This window comes from Aquarana catesbeiana, linkage group LG02 (assembly GCF_042186555.1).
Source record: "Aquarana catesbeiana isolate 2022-GZ linkage group LG02, ASM4218655v1, whole genome shotgun sequence".
In the NCBI taxonomy this organism is placed as follows: Eukaryota; Metazoa; Chordata; class Amphibia; order Anura; family Ranidae; genus Aquarana; species Aquarana catesbeiana.
In genome coordinates, this window is record NC_133325.1 from 590,544,829 (window position 1) to 590,562,684 (window position 17,856).

The 17,856-nt window shown below is 42.3% G+C and overlaps 1 protein-coding gene across 3 annotated transcripts in view; it reads right to left on the minus strand.

Annotated features, from left to right (window-relative positions):
• Positions 1-17,856, minus strand: part of ATG3 (autophagy related 3) — a 120,990-nt gene that overhangs the window by 24,120 nt on the left and 79,014 nt on the right. For all 3 annotated transcript variants that reach the window (XM_073616265.1, XM_073616263.1, XM_073616264.1), the window contains exons 8-9: positions 16,709-16,787; positions 7,955-7,989 (exon numbers count right to left, since the gene is read on the minus strand). In XM_073616265.1, the coding sequence (XP_073472366.1) occupies positions 7,955-7,989; positions 16,709-16,787 (114 nt within the window). The remainder of the gene's footprint in view (positions 1-7,954; positions 7,990-16,708; positions 16,788-17,856) is intronic.

Consider the following 17,856-nt stretch of genomic DNA (forward strand, 5'->3'; position numbering starts at 1 on the left):
CAAACAGCCCGAAATATGTCAGGGTGAAGAGACCATTCCCCTGGGAATAACTACTGGCGACTCAAGTAGTCCGCCTGCCAATTCTCTACTCCCAGAATGAAGACTGCCGATAGGCATGGAACATTCCTTTCTGCCCAAGTTAAGAATATGATTCACATCTCTCTGTGCTGAGAGACTTTTGGTGCCCCCTTGGTGATTTATATAGGCCACAGCTGTGGCATTGTCGGATTGAATCCTGACAGGACAATCCCGTAACATGAAAGTCCAGGCCTTTAGAGCCAGACGCACTGCCCGAATCTCTAGAATACTGATGGGCAAGGTTCTTTCGGTTCTTGACCACTGTCCCAGGACAGTTGTCTTTTCTAGTACTTCTCCCCAGCCTGAAAGGCTGGTATCCGTTGTTACCACTTTCCAGATGACTGGTCTGAAGGATTTTCCTTTCAGCAGATTCTGGGTTAGTAACCAAGTGAGGCTTTGGGACACTCTTGGGGACAGCCACATTGGCAAGTCTAAAGCTTGAATTGTTTTGTGCCAAGTCAACAGGATACTGTTTTGCAACAGTCTTGAATGTAACTGGACATAGGGAACTGCTTCGAATGAAGCCACCATGGTTCCTAGCAACCTCATGCAAAGGCGAATGGAGGGATCGCCTTTTGACGTGACCATCCGCACCAGCTCTCTTATGGAGTTGATTTTTGCCTGAAGTACTCCAGCCTTTTTAGCGGTATTAAAGGAAGATTTCTCTAGGTTGAGAAAATCCAACCCAAACTTTCCAGATAATTGGTTGTAGTGCATACGCTTTGCTCCAAACGAGCCACCGACTGATCTATTAGCAATAGATTGTCTAGGTACGCTATGGTTGTTATGCCCTGTGCCCTTAACTTGGCTAGAGGTGGGGCCAGCACTTTTGTGAACACCCGAGGTGCTGTGGCTAACCCGAAGGGCAGGGCTACAAACTGGAAATGCTGCTGTTCTAACTCGAACCGCAGAAACTTTTGGTGAGCGGGAAATATAGGGACATGCAGATATGCATCCCCGATATCGATTGATGCCAGAAGTTCTCCTCCTAGAAGGATAGAAACTACTGACTTGATCATCTCCATGCGAACGGAGTGGATCTTCAGGAACTGATTTAGATTTTTTAGATCTAGAATGGGTCTGACATCTCCATTTGGTTTTGGTACCATAAAAAGATTTGAATAAAACCCCAGATTTGCTCTTTTTTGGGGATCTGTATGATCACCCCTTGAGATATTAATCGGTCTAGTGCCTGAAACAGAGATTGTCTTTTCTCTGGATCTTTGGGAATGCTTGACCTCAGGAAACGAGACGGTAGAAAGTCCTGAAATTTCAGCTTGTACCCCAGCGTTACCATGGGGATGACCCATCTGTCCTGAATTTCCTCTTTCCAGACTTCTGAAAACTGCAGAAGTCTTCCCCCCACCTTGGTGAGGGGGGTTGCCTCTTCATGATGAGGCTTTAGGATTCTGCTTTGCAGGTTTCCAACCCCAGGACTTCTTTTGAGCCTGGGTCTGACCCTGAGGCTTTCCTCTAGAGTCTGATGGCGGAAGCCGTCGCCACTGCCTAGAGGTGGAAGCCCCTGGCGCAGGGGAAAGAGCCCGTTTAAATGAAGGGCGTTTATACTTTCTTTTGACTGGCAAAAGAGTACTTTTCCCACTGTTTGGATATATTTGTCCAAGTCTTCTCCAAATAGTCGCTCCCCATGAAAAGGGAACCCAGTTAGGAGGTTTTTGCATGGTGCTTCAGATGACCAATTTTTTAACCACAGGATTCTATGTATATGCACAAGCATAAGCGTAAGGCGGAACGCCTGGTGAATAGAATCTTTAATGGCGTCTATGGCAAAGCATAATGCTTTTGGTAGTTCAGCCAATTCCCGAGCTTGTTGTGCAGGAACCTCTCTAAGGGCCTGTTTAAATTAATCCTAAGTGATTGACAGACGCCTTTTGCAGCGACTGCAGGCTGAGTAACGGCACCTGCCAAGGAAAAAGTAGATTTTAACAGGGATTCCAACTTTTTATCTGTTGGATCCTTAAGCATTTGTGCATTGTCTACAGAACAAGTTAGGCCTTTATTCACACTGGAAATCGCAGCGTCAACTGCTGGTACTTACCATTTTTTGGAGAATTTCTCCTTCAGTGGATAGAGAATTGAAAATCTCTTAGGAGGGAGAAAATGCTTATCTGTGTGATCTCATTCAGCAAAAATAAGCTGTTCTAGTAATGCATGTGCAGGAAACGCATGCGAAGGCTGAGAAGGTTTTAAGGAACCCAAGGAAGAAACCGAGCTTTCAGGAGACTGCGTTAGGGGCAGCATGAAAGTGGAACGAACCTTCTCCGTAAGAGTTTGTATCAGCAATTTCTCAGATTGTGAGGCTGAAAAAGGTTCATCTACCGTTGTTTCCTCCACAGAGGAATCATCGGTTTGTTTTTCCCCCTGATCGACTGAGGGTAACACCTCATCCTGAGCCCACTGTTCCCCTTGCAAAGGTTCTGAAGTGAGGGGGGGGGGATCTAGCATGCTTCCTATCCATTTGAATGGAGGATTCGATTAAAGCCGCTAATCTTCCTTCCAGACCCTGCAGGGAGGAGGAAAGGACATCCTAAGTTACGTATACAGGGGCTGAGATGTGAGAAGCAATTGCACCATCAATTTGTTCCAATGGCTCACCCTGGCTTGCCATAACTGGTAATTCAGGCGAGGATGACAGCGTGGAAATGCAACTCGAGATCCTAACGCCTATACAATTGCACTTAATCGCTGAATATAGTCATGACATTTAAAGCCGCTATAAATTTCAGCCTAGTGCTGGGAAAAAAAAAGTGTCCTTCCTGTATCAGGAATGCCAGCTTGCAACCCTCACGTGTCCCACAGCTCCTGTGTCCAGGCTGCTTGTTTCCTCCTCGTCAGCTGAGGAGAGACTGTCACAGCTGTAGTTTTATCTGTTTTGCCTGCTGTGCGTCCTCATGGACGCTCAAAAAAAAACGTGCGTAGGCCCCGCCCCCTCCCTAAAAAATTCCGCCCCTTTTTTCGTTTAAAAATGTTCTCGCGCTCATGCGCGGCGTTTTTCAGGTCTACAGACTCAACACGAGGGGGGGGGGGGGGGGGGGGCAGAGACCTTTTTAGCAGCAGGCACAACACAGTAACAGCATTAAAAACAGTAACAATATTAGCAGTACCAGCGGAACCTCCGCACCCCCCGCGGCGGGGTGGGAGGGGTAATGTAAGGGGGGTACGCCGCTGATGTCCCCCTAACCCTCTGGTCCCTTCAGGGGGGAGAAAGAAAACATTTGGCAGATTTCTTTTACCTGATAAAAATCCCCCTTGCACACGTTGCTGCGGCCACACACAGACTGACTGAGCTTTACAGTGAAGACAACAGAGTAAGGTATGTGCATAGACCCCCTCTAGTGGAGAATTAAGGCATTCCCTTAAAGAAGAATACATAGGTGTTTTTAGTACCTAAGTTTCTTCCCTTACCTTATCCCCGCCACAGGATTTGCTGAATTAAAAAAAACTAATGTGCTCCTGGAAGGAGGAGGGGTTACATAGGGAGTAAACTTCCTGGATTGGGTATACCAGTGTCCATCACCTGAAGGTGGCCTATAACCCATTAAGTAATTACTTAAGGCTCTGTGTCCCATGATGTACGATAAAGAAAAGTAATTTCTTTTCAGTGTCACTAATGGGCACTGATAGGCTGCAATGATAGGCACAGAGTGACGTCACTAATGGGCACTGCTGGGGCTGCATTGTAATCAGGGCATTGATGATCAGTGCCCTGATTAACTTTTCACATCTTCCCTGTAAGGAGATGCCGCTGATCGGCTCTCCTCACCTCACACTCTGTCAGTGTGGGGCGAGGAGAGCAGATAAACGGCACTTCCTTGTTTACATGCGATCTGCTGCGATTGGACACAGCCAATTACATGAACAAAGAGCTGCAGCTCTTTGCCGAGATCAAGGTCACGCCGTGTCCAAAGAACACGGCACGCCCACGATCGCTGCGTGCCCCAGTGGGCGCACAATGCAAATATTTGCCAGCACACCACGGATCGACAAGATAGCGTCCAAACTGATTTTTTATGGCATGATTACATCACAAAGTAGTGCAACGTTTCGGAGCCGCGCAAGGCCCCTTCATCAGGCATGTGATGTGGGCTCTGTGCAGCTCCGAAACGTTGCACTACTTTGTGATGTGATCATGCAATAAAAAAAAATTAAAAAATCAGCATCTTGTCGATTCATGGTGTGCTGGCAAATATTTGCATTGTGACTTTTTGAACCAGTTTCCAGCTGGCCATTGCTAAAACACCCAAATGCTTTTGAGCTTTATCCAGGAAAGTGTGCGATGGGAATATGGAGTATTTACACAGCTAAACTGGGCGCCGTCATAATACGTTGTCCCAGAACGAGAGCCGCTCCGCCGTCATTTGACGGTGGGTGGGCAGCAAGTGGTTAAGGTTTGTTTGATTTTCTAATTGTTAGTGGAATCAAAATCAATATTCCTTTTCAACCACAGTGAAGAAAAAAATTGAAGGATCAGGATGGAAATGTTTTCTCAAACAACCGAATTTCAGTGTATGTGGTTTTTATTCCAAAATCAAATGTTAAAAGAATGTGAGATTTTTGATTGACATTTGTCCAGTCATCGAATGTACAAAGAATTTTTATATGAATGTATTTATTTAATAATAGTAATTATTAATGTGTTATTTCTTGCTCGAAAATCTATACATGCACAGCCAGCATTAGGGTGTCTCCACTCTACTGAGGAGCAATAAAGTCACCTTAGGACAGCAGCATTACCAGCCTGTTGAGAGTAGTGTTAGATGCACAAACAAATGAAGATGGCGTTAGCTAACAAATTAAGCCGAATATCAATTAACACTTTTTAAGCAGTTACATAAACCATTTTTTTCCCTTTTGGTATAAAGGTTCTTCTATATAAAATTAAAGCTAACCATTGTAATCACCCCTGTCAGTTTTAAATGGTTTGTCTTAAACCTCTGACATTTTTGCTGGGCAGCTTGGTCTGCTAGGAAAGTTGAAATATAAAACAGGCTTACTGGCCGGTCACCAGGTAAAAATAAAGAAAAAAAAGCTTAAAAAAAAAAAGAAGAAGAAGAAAATAAATGCAGTCACCACATGTAAGCACTGGTAAGCTGCAATACATTATACAATGTTGTACGTATGCTTTTGGATTTAGATATGTTTTAAAGTAATTGCAAAGTTATAATTTTGTTTTTAACTAACATGTCATAGTTACTTTCTCTATGCAACAGAGTGTTTTGCACACAGTGGCCCTGAAAGTCAAAGTTTTTATAGTTAAGGTTGAATAAAGACGCAAGCCTATCCAGTTCAACTCCTCTTCTGGGGTCCCCCACCAGCACTCCCTGCTCCTCTCTCAAGCTGCTTGCTATGGGGCACTCATGCGGGCGCGATCCCGAACAGGGCTGTGTGCATCTATTGACAAACGGCTGACTCAGCCCCCTGCTTACAGGATTTGATTGCCAGCAGCAGGAGACAGGAGACTGCTGCCTGTATGTTCTTGGCAGGACAGAGAGCAGCGCCACTGCTCCTGGGCACAGCTCAGGATTGAGACTGAGCTGAAGTATTTGGGGGGGGAGACCATGGAAAGTTTTTTTTTACCTTAAAATGGTTAACCCCCAAAAAAATAAAAAATAAAGATCCTGTTCCTTTAAAGCATTATATACACAGCACAGTGCTTGTGCACAGTGCTTGTTGATTCATCTAATGTCCCCCTGTGACTGTGCTTTATTAAATATGCAGCTATATACTTTGTTTACTGATTGCAGATCGGCGATCACGTGACTTTCCGCCTCTCTCTTCCCTTGCATGACAACTGCAGCGAGCGGGGCCGCCTGCCCCGCTGCATTTGTCGGGCCGAGAGAAGAGAGAGGCGGCAAGTCATGCGATCTGCGATCAGTAAACAAAGTAAATAGCTGCATTTTTAATAAAGCACAGTCACAGGGGGTCAAGAAAAACCTTAATTAAAAGGGGTTGTAAAGGCTCGTGTTTTTGCATTAAGGTGAAAAAACACCTTGCAGTCACTCCCCCCGTTTTACTTACCTGAGCCCGAATTGCCGTCAACCGTCCCTCTCTCCACGGGTTCCCGACTCTTGATTGGACAGATTGAAAGCAGCGCAGCCATTGGCTCCCGCTGCTGTCAATCAAATCCAATGACGCGGGCGCCGGGGGCGGGGCCGAGTCCTGCATTCGGCCACTATGGACACCGAATACTGCTTCGGGAGCGCGCCCGCAAGGTAACCCCCTCGGGAGAGTGCTTCTCCAAGGGGGTTACCTAATGTGGGGAGGAGCCGTGAGAGCCGCCGAGGAACCCCAGAAATGGATGTTCGGGGCCACTCTGTGCAAAACAAGCTGCACAGTGGAGGTAAGTATGACATGTTTGTTATTTAAAAAAAATAAAAAAAACGATCCTTTAGTATCACTTTAAGCTTTTACATCAACTTTAAATCTGAAGATGAACACTGCTACCTTCAGGCTACAAAATTCATATGCAAAGCCTTCTGCTTCTGTTTAATTAATAATTACAATACTAAAAAAAAAAAAAAAATCGTCAAACTGTCGTCAAGTTAACAGACTCTTGCTGACATTTCTAAAAGCAGGGACCAGCCGAATTTCGTTCCATGTATAGGCAGGGTGGTTTTACAGAAGTCGATCGTGATGGACTTCTATACAACTGCCCTGTCGAATTTTACCAGGTCAGTCAGCGCCACCAGCAACGCTGCTCAGCATATTCTGACAGTGGGAAAGAATCATCTTGCCTAAAGTGGTTGTAAACCTCAGACAAGAAATATGAACAAAGCATAGTGTGTACTTGTCTCAATCCAGAACACTAAATGCCATTTCTGTCTGCTGCTTCGTTCCTCTGCTAGAAGCATGAATCACTTCTGACAATTTTTTCTGACACCAAGATAAAAATGGTGACAGGGGAGGGACCTCCAGCTGATTGACAGCCTCAGCTCTGTTTCTGTGTGAAAGGGGGAAGGGTTCAATCCCCTCCAATCAGCTCCCAGAACTCTCTTCACTGATGTAACTTCAGTCCTCCGCCCCCTGCTTTTCACAGCTGAGAGATCCCATGTAAATTCTGCAATTTGAATGGATGTAGGGTAAAATTGACAGTAGATAAACAGGTACTATTGATGTAGGAGGATATGTTTAATCTCTGTGCATCACCCGATGCCAGTCACTTCACTGGGTATATGTAAGGGTTTGCAACTACTTTAAGTCTGACCTGGGCATCTAGTAATTAATGCCTTCTGGCCACAAAACAGTTAAGATCTTCCACCAAACCTCCTTGTTAACAGGTGATCTCACTTGTAGGGTGGTACAAGAACGGTTTATATGACATATGTTAATGCTTGTAGAGTTTAAGACAACTGTACAGATGGCTACTGCCATGTGTGTGCCAGTGGGGAGTAGTTTAATTGGTCTAGGCCTGCCTATGAATCCTCTTCCTGGGGGTTGAGGACACTGTCCCTACCACAGTATTTTATTTTGTATGGAGTTCCCCTTTACCTTGTCTGCTGGTTCACTGATTAAGTTCTGCTACTTAGTTACCCTTGAGGATCCTAGACACAAGATACAATAGTATAGTGTATATCAAAAATGAAGCCCTAGTTCATAAAAATCTGGTCAGTATTGTTCCTAAATATAGCGAGGAAGGCCTGGGAACTCAAGAGTATCTTCTAGAGTTTTTGCAGCTGCTTTGCATTTTAATTGAGAGAGCCGTCATACAAAAGATATTCTGTCAGTTGTTTCATAGGACGTTTCCCTTGTGTGCAAAATAAGTTTAATACTCTTGCAGATTAAACTTACTGGTTACTTATCTATATAAAAGGTATTTGTTTGCAGAATGTCTTTCAAAATATAAAATTCTAAGTCTTACGTCATCATTTTCCAGCAATCCGCTTTCTTCATATTCTAGAAAAGAAAGTAAATTATAAATTTGGTTTATAAATGTCTTGGTTGCCAGCCTTTTCTGTTTGGTCAACCTTTCACAAATATTTACCGTATTTATATAATATATATGCTATAATGTATAACACGCACCCTAATTTTAAGAGGGAAGTTTCAGGAAAAAAACATTTTAAAAATTAAACAACTTTGAAGCAAATTAAGGGTCGGTGCCCAACAACATCCATCTGCTGCCTGATTATGTCCTCAATGCAGCCCAAATAAAGTCTTCAATGCAACCTGATCAATGCATCAATGCAGCCTAAATAAAGTCCTCAATGCAGCCTGATTAATGTCCTCAATGCAGCCCAAATAAAGTCCTCAATGCAGCCTGATTAATGTCCTCAATGCAGCCCAAATAAAGTCCTCAATGCAGCCTGATCAATGCATCAATGAGCCTGATTATTGTCCTCAATGCAGCCTGATTAATGCCTTTTTTAAACTACCGTCATTTGCAGCCTCACCATCTCCCTCACCAGCAGCCTGAATCAGGAAATCACCGAGCCGTCATCTCCTCTCCACTCGGCTCTCACGTTACACACACACGGTCCCGCCTCCGCCATCGGCACTGGACCAGCTCCTGTGATAGGCAGAACACTGGTCCAATGCTGGTGGCGGAGGCGGGACTGTGTGTGTGTGACGTGATAGCCGAGTGAAAGCCGAGGAGCCGAGTGGAGAGGAAATGACGTCTCGTGGGGTACGCTGTATAACACGCACCCCTGCTTTGCCCCCGATTTTCAGGGGAAAAAAGTGCATGTTATAGGCCGATAAATACGGTATCTAAAGTTTCGCATTTCTATCAGACGCAATTAAATTACAAGGCAATGCCCATTATTCTAGTTGAATGGCAGACACAAGAATCATTGTTCTTAGGCTCCATTTCACACTTGTGCGATTTGTCGATCCAAGTCACACCCCATTCTTTTTAATGGCACCCGTTTAAGTCGCTGCGGTGCCTGCACTACACTTTGGTGCTTTTTGTTGGGACTTAACCCTTGTAAACATGAACAGATTTTCCGCAGACAAAATCTCCGACTTTTGTCCAAAGCCGTGAGCCTGGATTTTGTCTTGCATACAAACGGTACAAAATTGTCGGGCAACAAACCCGAACGTAGTGACGTACTAGACGTACTACGAGCCAAAAAAGAGGAAGTTTAATTGTCAGGCGCCACCCTTTGTGCTCCTTCTGCGAATTTCCTGTTTAGTAGAAGTTTGGTGAGTGTTAATTCGCACTTTTCAGTTAGTTTCTGAACGGCCGTTTGTCAACCAGCCATGCTGCGTAATCCGAGGAGATAACGTGTTATTTATTATTGGCCTTGGAATTATTGCTTTGACCCAAGTCCAGTCCAGGAATAGGAGGAGGAGGATTTCTTGGACCAAAAATTGGTTGCTTTATTAATCGTGACCAATTATGTCATATGCCTTTGCTGCGGAAGCTCCAGGAGAAAAATCCAGATGATTTTCGGAATTATCTCCAGATGACGGACCCCTGCTTTCACCAACTCTTGGCATTGTTGACCCCCTATATTAAGAAGCAGGACACATGCATGAGGCTTTTATTTTATTTGTTGGTTGAATAATGATTTGATTTGTTATATTTTCTATATTTTTGGATGCATAGAATGCACTTTGGTTAAGTTTTATTGGCAGATAGCATGTCTAATTTTATTTGTTTTCTTTTTTTAATGCACAATAAAAAAAATTGTGGAGAATAATACTTGGCTATGTGTTTTACTTAAATGACAGTTTGGGAGTAGGCAGTTACATTTTAAAGAATACAATGTAAAATTAACAAGGAACACCAACATAGTTGTATCTTTGAGCTTAACCACTTAAGGACCAGACTCGTTTTGTATTTTAGGTGTTTACATGTTTAAAACAGGTTTTTTTGCTAGAAAATTACTTAGAACCCCCAAACATTATATATGTTTTTTTTTTGTAACACCCTAGAGAATAAAATGGCGGTCGTTGCAATACTTTTTTTTGCAATGTATTTGCGCAGTGGTCTTATAAGCGCACTTTTTTTTGGAAAAAATTCACTTTTTTGAATAAAAAAAATAAAACAGTAAAGTTAGCCCAATTTTTTTTTATATTGTGAAATATAACGTTACCCCAAGTAAATTGATACCCAACATGTCATGCTTCAAAATTGCGCCCGCTCGTGGAATGGCGTCAAACTTTTACACTCAAAAATCTCCATAGACGACGTTTAAAAAATTCTACAGGTTGCATGTTTTGCGTTACAGAGGAGGTCTAGGGCTGGAATTATTGCTCTCGCTCTACCAGTCGCGGCGATACCTCACATGTTTGGTTTGACCACCGTTTTCATATGCGGGCGCTACTCGCGTATGCGTTCGCTTCTGCGTGCAAGCTCGTCGGGACGGGGGGTTTTTTAAAATTTAAAAAAAATTTTTATTATTTATTTTACATTATTTTATTTTTTTTACACTGGTTTAAAAAAAAAAAAAAAAATTGTGCCACTTTTATTCCTATTACAAGGAATGTAAACATCCCTCTCCCGCCACCGATAAAAGTGATCCGCCGCAGGGACCACTTTTATCAGAACGCCGGCCGCCACACGAAAATGGGGATATCGGGGTTATGGCAGCTAGCTGCTGCCATAACAACGGTATCCCCCTTGAAAGTTTGGATGTACATCGTCGTGCAGCGGTCCGGAAGTGGTTAAAAACTATGCGATAATGGTGTTGTGGTAACTTGCCCAAAAAAAAAAAAACCAAGTATAATATTATTCCTGATATCACTAGAAAAAGAAAAAAGCCTTTGAAAATTTGTTTGCCATAACTCCATCGGTATCACCAGCAAAGCAGCTTCATTATTATCCCATTAAAGAAGAAGAGAATGTGTGCTGCATTTCGAGATTCCATAACTTGCCACGTCACAAATGTTAATTCTCAATTACGAACGCTAGTTTACAAGACCGACCGCTTCTGGCTCGTCCTGGTTTCCGAGCATGTGTGTTTGTACTTTGGACTTTTTTCCGACGGACTTATGTACATACGCTCGGAAAATCCAACAGACATTTGTTCATGGAAAATTTAAAAGCCTGCCATCCAACATTTGTCCACAGAAAATCTGAAATTGTCCGATGGAGCGTACAAACGGTCGGATTTTCCGCCAACAGCCTGTCATCACAGAATTCCCGTCAGAAAATCCAATCGTGTGTATGAGGCTTTATCCATTGAGTGTAAAGTTGGATTTAAAGTCACGTTCCAAAGTCGCAGTGGAAATCGTGTGACTTTGGAGACGCGCTTATATGAAAGAAGCCTAAGCGTAAATGAACTCTGGAAGCTGTGCCCATAAAAACAGGCAGACAGAAGGCAAAGGACCAGTCGCCATTTTTGCCTGTGCCTTCCCTGCAGCCAATCCTTCTGTTTTACTGATCATCCCCCCCTTGTTCTGCACGGTGTATATTGCATCTTGGTAGGGACAGGACTTTGCATCCTAATGGCAAAGCCTTCAGCAAGGACAACAGTGAGCAGCACAGTAGTGGTGTCACCAAATCGTATGAGACTAGCAATTAGAGGCAGCAGTGCGTTAGATCTCACAATGCAAAAATACAGTATTGAGGCTGTAGGCACAGAATTGCCTAGGCACCCTTACATACCAGAAACTGCATTATTGGGAGAAATCTCAGGTTGAGTTTTTAGATATTCAGAATTTGGATCCATGTATGGGAAGGCTGGTTGTACTGAAGTTGATGCATCAATCAACTTAATTATAAGCAACCCATCAGATATTTTTCATGCGATCACTGCCGGCAGCTATAGCCACAAGCAGCGATCATTGTATTCTGATGGCTGGGAAACCGTCTGCTGTCAGAATACAATAGCTCCACGGGAGGGATTCCCCCATCAACACTGACTGTGTTCATGAGGGAGTCAAGCAATTTTCTTTCCTTCAACTTGCGGTTGAATTAAAGTAAATTGGTTAATGTAAGGCCTGCCATGACTGATCATTGTAATTGTCCTGAATGCACCTCTATGAAAAAAATATATACAATATATATATATATATACACACAATATATATATATATATATATATATATATATATATATATATATATATATATATACACACATATATACATACATATACACACACACACACACACATATATATATACACATACACATACATATACAGTGGGCCAAAAAAGTATTTAGTCAGCCACCAATTGTGCAAGTTCTCCCACTTAAAAAGATGAGAGAGGCCTGTAATTGTCATCATAGGTATACCTCAACTATGAGAGACAAAATGTGGAAACAAATCCAGACAATCAAATTGTCTGATTTTTGAAAGAATTTATTTGCAAATTATGGTGGAAAATAAGTATTTGGTCACCTACAAACAAGCAAAATTTCTGGCTCTCACAGACTTGTATCTTCTTCTTTAAGAGGCTCCTCTGTCCTCCACTCATTACCTGTATTAATGGCACCTGTTTGAACTTGTTATCAGTATAAAAGACACCTGTCCACAACCTCAAACAGTCACACTCCAAACTCCACTATGTTGAAGACCAAAGAGCACCAGAAACAAAATTGTAGACCTGCAGCAGGCTGGGAAGACTGAATCTGCAATAGGCAAGCAGCTTGGTGTGAAGAAATCAACTGTGGGAGCACTAATTAGAAAATGGAAGACATACAAGACCACTGATAATCTCCCTCGATCTGGGGCTCCATGCAAGATATCACCCCGTGGGGTCAAAATGATCACAAGAACGGTGAGCAAAAATCCCAGAACCACACGGGGGGACCTAGTGAATGACCTGCAGAGAGCTGGGACCAACGTAACAAAGGCTACCATCAGTAACACACTACGCTGCCAGCAGATCCTGCAGTGCCAGACATGTCCCCCTGCTTAAAGGGGTTGTAAAGGTAAAAATTTTTTCACCTTAATGCATTCTATGCATTAAGGTGAAAAAAATTTTGACAGTACCGCCGCCCCCAGGCCCCCCGTTTTACTTACTTGACGCCTCGAATCTTCGCTCCTCGTCCTCGTCAGCTTCATTGCAGCTCAGCCTGGTCGCTGATTGGCTGCAGTGGATGGATTGAAAGCAGCGCAGCCATTGGCTCGCGCTGCTGTCAATCACATCCGATGACGCGGCGCGCCGGGGGGCGGGGCCGAGTGATACAGCGAGCGGCTATAGCTGCCGGCTGTATCACGGGAGCGCGCCCGCAAGCACTCACCACCGTGCGAGGGAGCTCGCATGAAGGTGGTAAATGCTTGCGGGGAGGAGCTGAAACAGCCGCCGAGGGACCCCAGAAGACCAGGTTCGGGGCCACTCTGTGCAGAACGAGCTGCACAGTGAAGGTAAGTATAACATGTTTGTTATTTTAAAAAAATAAATAAATAACTTTACAACCCCTTTAAGCCAGTACATGTCCGGGCCCATCTCAGGTTTGCTAGAGAGCATTTGGGTGATCCAGAAGAGGAGTGGGAGAATGTTATATGGTCAGATGAAACCAAAGTAGAATTGTTTGGTAGAAACACAACTCGTCGTGTTTGGAGGAGAGAGAATGCTGAGTTGCAACCAAAGAACACCATACCTACTGTGAAGCATGGGTGTGGCAACATCATGCTTTGGGGCTGTTTCTCTGCAAAGGGAACAGGATGACTGATCCGTGTACATGAAAGAATGAATGGGGCCATGTATCGTGAGATTTTGAGCGCAAACTTCCTCCCATCAGCAAGGGCATTGAAGATGAAACGTGGCTGGGTCTTTCAGCATGACAATGATCCCAAACACACTGCCCGGGCAACTAAGGAGTGACTTCGTAAGAAGCATTTCAAGGTCCTGGAGTGGCGTAGGCAGTCTCCAGATCTCAACCCCATAGAAAACCTTTGGAGGAAGTTGAAAGTCCGTGTTGCCCAGCGACAGCCCCAAAACATCACTGCTCTAGAGGAGATCTGCATGGAGAAATGGGCCAAAATACCAGCAACAGTGTGTGACAACCTTTATCCTTTGTTGGCAATGACAGAGGTCAAAGTATTGAGATGAACTTTTGAGGTTGACCAAATACTTATTTTCCACCAAAATTTGCGAATAGATTCTTTCAAAAATCAGACAATGTGATTGTCTGGGTTTGTTTCCACATTTTGTCTCTCATAGTTGAGGTATACCTATAATGACAATTACAGGCCTCTCTCATCTTTTTAAGTGGGAAAACTTGCACAATTGGTGGATGACTAAATACTTTTTTGCCCCACTGTATGTATGTATGTGTGTGTAATATATATATATATATATATATATATATATATATATATATATATATATATATATATATATATATATATATATATATATATATATATATATATATATATATATATATATATATACATACATATACACACATATACACATACACACACACACACACACACAAAATCAGCCATAACATTATGACCACAGTCAATTACATCGTGGGTGGGATATATTAGGCAGCAAGTGAACAGGTCATCCCTAAAGGTAATGTGTTGGAAGCAGAAAAGATGGGCAAGAGTAAGGATTTTAGCGACTTTGACAAGGGCTGAATTATAATGCCTGGGTGTCTGAGACAAAGCAATTTGAAAACTGCAGCTCTTGTGGGATGTTCCTAGTCTGCAGTAGTCAGGGCCTATAAAAAGTGGTCCAAGGAAGAAATACAGGTGAACCAGCAACAGGGTTATGGGTGGCCAAGGCTCACTGACGCACCTGGGGAGCGAAGATTGGCTCGTGTAGTCCGATCCAATAGAAGCACTACCGTAGGTCAAAACTGCTGAAAAGAATTATTGCTGGTTCCAATAGCATGGTGTCAGAACGCACAGCCCATCACAATTGGTTATGTATAGGACGGCGTAGCTACAGACCAGTCCAGGTGCCCATGCTGACCTATGTCCACGACCAAAAGCACCTACAATTGGCACGTAAGCATCAAAACTGAACCACAGAGCAATGGAAGAAGGTGGCCTGATCTAATAATTTTAAGAATGGTTTGAGGAACATGAGTTTGAGGCGTTGACTTTGCCTCCAAATTGTCCAGATCTCGATCCAGTTGAGTATCTGTGGGATGTGCTGGAAAAATAAGTTCGATCCATGGAGGCCCCACCTTGTAACTTAGAGGACTTAAAGGATCTGCTACTGACGGCTTGGTGCCAGATACCACAACGTACCTTCAGAGGTTTAGTGGAGGTCATGCCTCCACAAGTTATGGTGGGTGGTCTTAATGTTCTGGCCGATTGCTGTGTGTGTGTAATAATATATATTATATACACACACACACACACACACACACACACACACACACACAGTAAATATCTGTAACCAAGATTGTTCTTTTTGTCTTTTCTCATTTATGTTTGCCCCTCTGTTTTGGAGTTGACCACTTGCACATTGGCTTTTTATTTCTATTACACTGTGGGGGAGATTTACTGAAACATAAGCGTGCAAAATCTGGTACAGCTCTGAATAGAAACCAATCAGCTTCCAGGTTTTATTGTCAAAGCTTAATTTAACAAGCTGAAGTTAGAAGCCGATTGGCTACCATGCATAGCTGCACCAGATTCTGAGTGCTCCAGTTTTAGTGAGTCTCTCCCTGTCTGTCATTCTCCCCCATATTCAACAGGCATGCTTGTAGGCTGCCATTGGTTTAGTATGCTGCAGTTTTGCTCTATTTTTTTATTAGCAAGTGATGAAATTAGAATTACAGTCCTGAGTTCCAAGAAAAATTGGTGAGGGGTAGATATGGAGAATCTTCATTATATAATTTTTCCTTCTAGCTAAAGAAAGAAACTGGGTAAAAAATAGGCATACAATTAGTATATGACTGGCAGTGTGGCTATATGAAGAGAAAATGTTTTACTCCCGAAATATAGGTTTCTTCAATCTAAAAAGGTCCTTCAATTATTTGATGTTCTCTCTATATTGATAAATTTGTCAGAACAGGAGCAAGTGAGATAATTTTTAACCACCATAAAACTCCCTCACAGGGAACAAATCTTCCTTTTAAACTACTGATACCAGTGTTGGGCATCAAAACAATTTCTGATAACTACCATGCATTCCAAATTACTAGTGCAGCGAGTTGGAACGCTTGCCCCATACAGGCTCCATATGAGGTCACATTCTAGACCGGTATTACACTGTACGTAATTACATTCTGCTACTGTAACAGCACAGTAGGGAATCACTTCAAACATAATTCCTTGGCAGTGTCACTATCTCTATGGTTTGCATTCTAATTGCTTCACTTGTTTAGACACTGCCTGGCCATGGTCCTCATTGTAAGTAAAAAATGTACAGGTTACAACCCCCTCAGTCAGCATATTCCAAAATGTGCCCTTCAGTTTGGGATGAATGTCAGAAGGTAACTCATTTACTGACTTCCCATATAAAGCACCAAAACTTGCTACCAGAATTCCAATAAAAAGTGACCCTCGTTCTTCCATATTTTTGCATTGTATTAGATTTATAGATTTGTAGATTAGAGGCGAGAGGAAGACTAGTTTAACTACATCGACAGCAATCAGGCAAACAGGGAGAGCATTTTTTTTTTAAATGAGCTGACTCGCAGGAATAGATTTTGGATTTTGTTAAAGCTAAGGTGGTTAATCTCCTGGTTTCCATCAGTAAATAATGTACCAACTTTGGGCAAAGTATTTTAGGTTCTTTAAAAATTCACCTTCCATATCGGCTGCGTCCCCTTCATCATCATCTTCATCATCATTGCAAGCTGTGTTACCAACTGCTTTGCCAGAATCCTTGGGGATAAAAATACAACATAAAAAGTTAATATTAACCAAGGACAAACACACTGCCTTTGTATTGTATATTGTACTATATGTTGTCTGGGCTCTGTATGAGTAGCATATAACGAGTTATTATAAAAACATATACACATCAAAAAATATGTTTAGCTAGAAAAAAAAAAAGTGCAGCTGTAACACTCTGCAGACCAGAAACCAAGAGTGTTTAAATAATGGATTTAGAAGGAGAAAGTTTAAAGTGTAAGTTCACCTTTACAGAAAATCTGTAAGGTGACCTTACATTTCTGTTTACACGTATTTGCGCGTATGCGCATTCGTGTATACAATACATTCCTTATGGAAATTTATGAATATTCAAAATATTAATGCTCATATGTACGCATGCAATTGTGAGTACTGGTGCAAAATACTGATCAGGAAAGCAGCGCTGGTTTACGTACCTGTGTGTACAGGCACATTGTAAAGAATGGTTTGCATTTTAGATCAGTAGAAAAAACCCGCTGTACTCACTCACACACTCCTGAAAAAAGATGTGCATTTTTTTTATTGTTACTTAGCTTTTACATTGTAAAAAATAAAATTGTAAAAAAAACAAAAATTATCCCCTTAATACTGGATGGTAAAAAAAAAAAAAAAATCTCAATGCCAGTTTTGAAATTTTGGTATGTGTCAACTAAACTGCACATATCTTTGCAACTACTTTGTGTATTCACGTGAATTATCCCTTATTTTTTTAAGACAAATCAGGCATTCATTTGGCGGTAAATGTTAATGGATATCTCCTAAATTTTTAGTATTAAAGGAAAACTGGCCCAAAATTGTATACTTCTTGCCATTACCAAAAAAAAAAAAAAAACGCAACCAAAACTAAAATTATCCTACTCATGACAAACATGCCACAAGTGCAATAAATGTTGTCTTTACTTGTAGTGGGGCCCAGAAAACAATAATGTACATTTTGCCTTTAAAGAGTTAGTAAACCAGTTTTTGACACTACACAATAATAAACCTTTTATTTATTTATTTAAAAGAAGTGGATGCTGACATCACCACTGGCACTTAC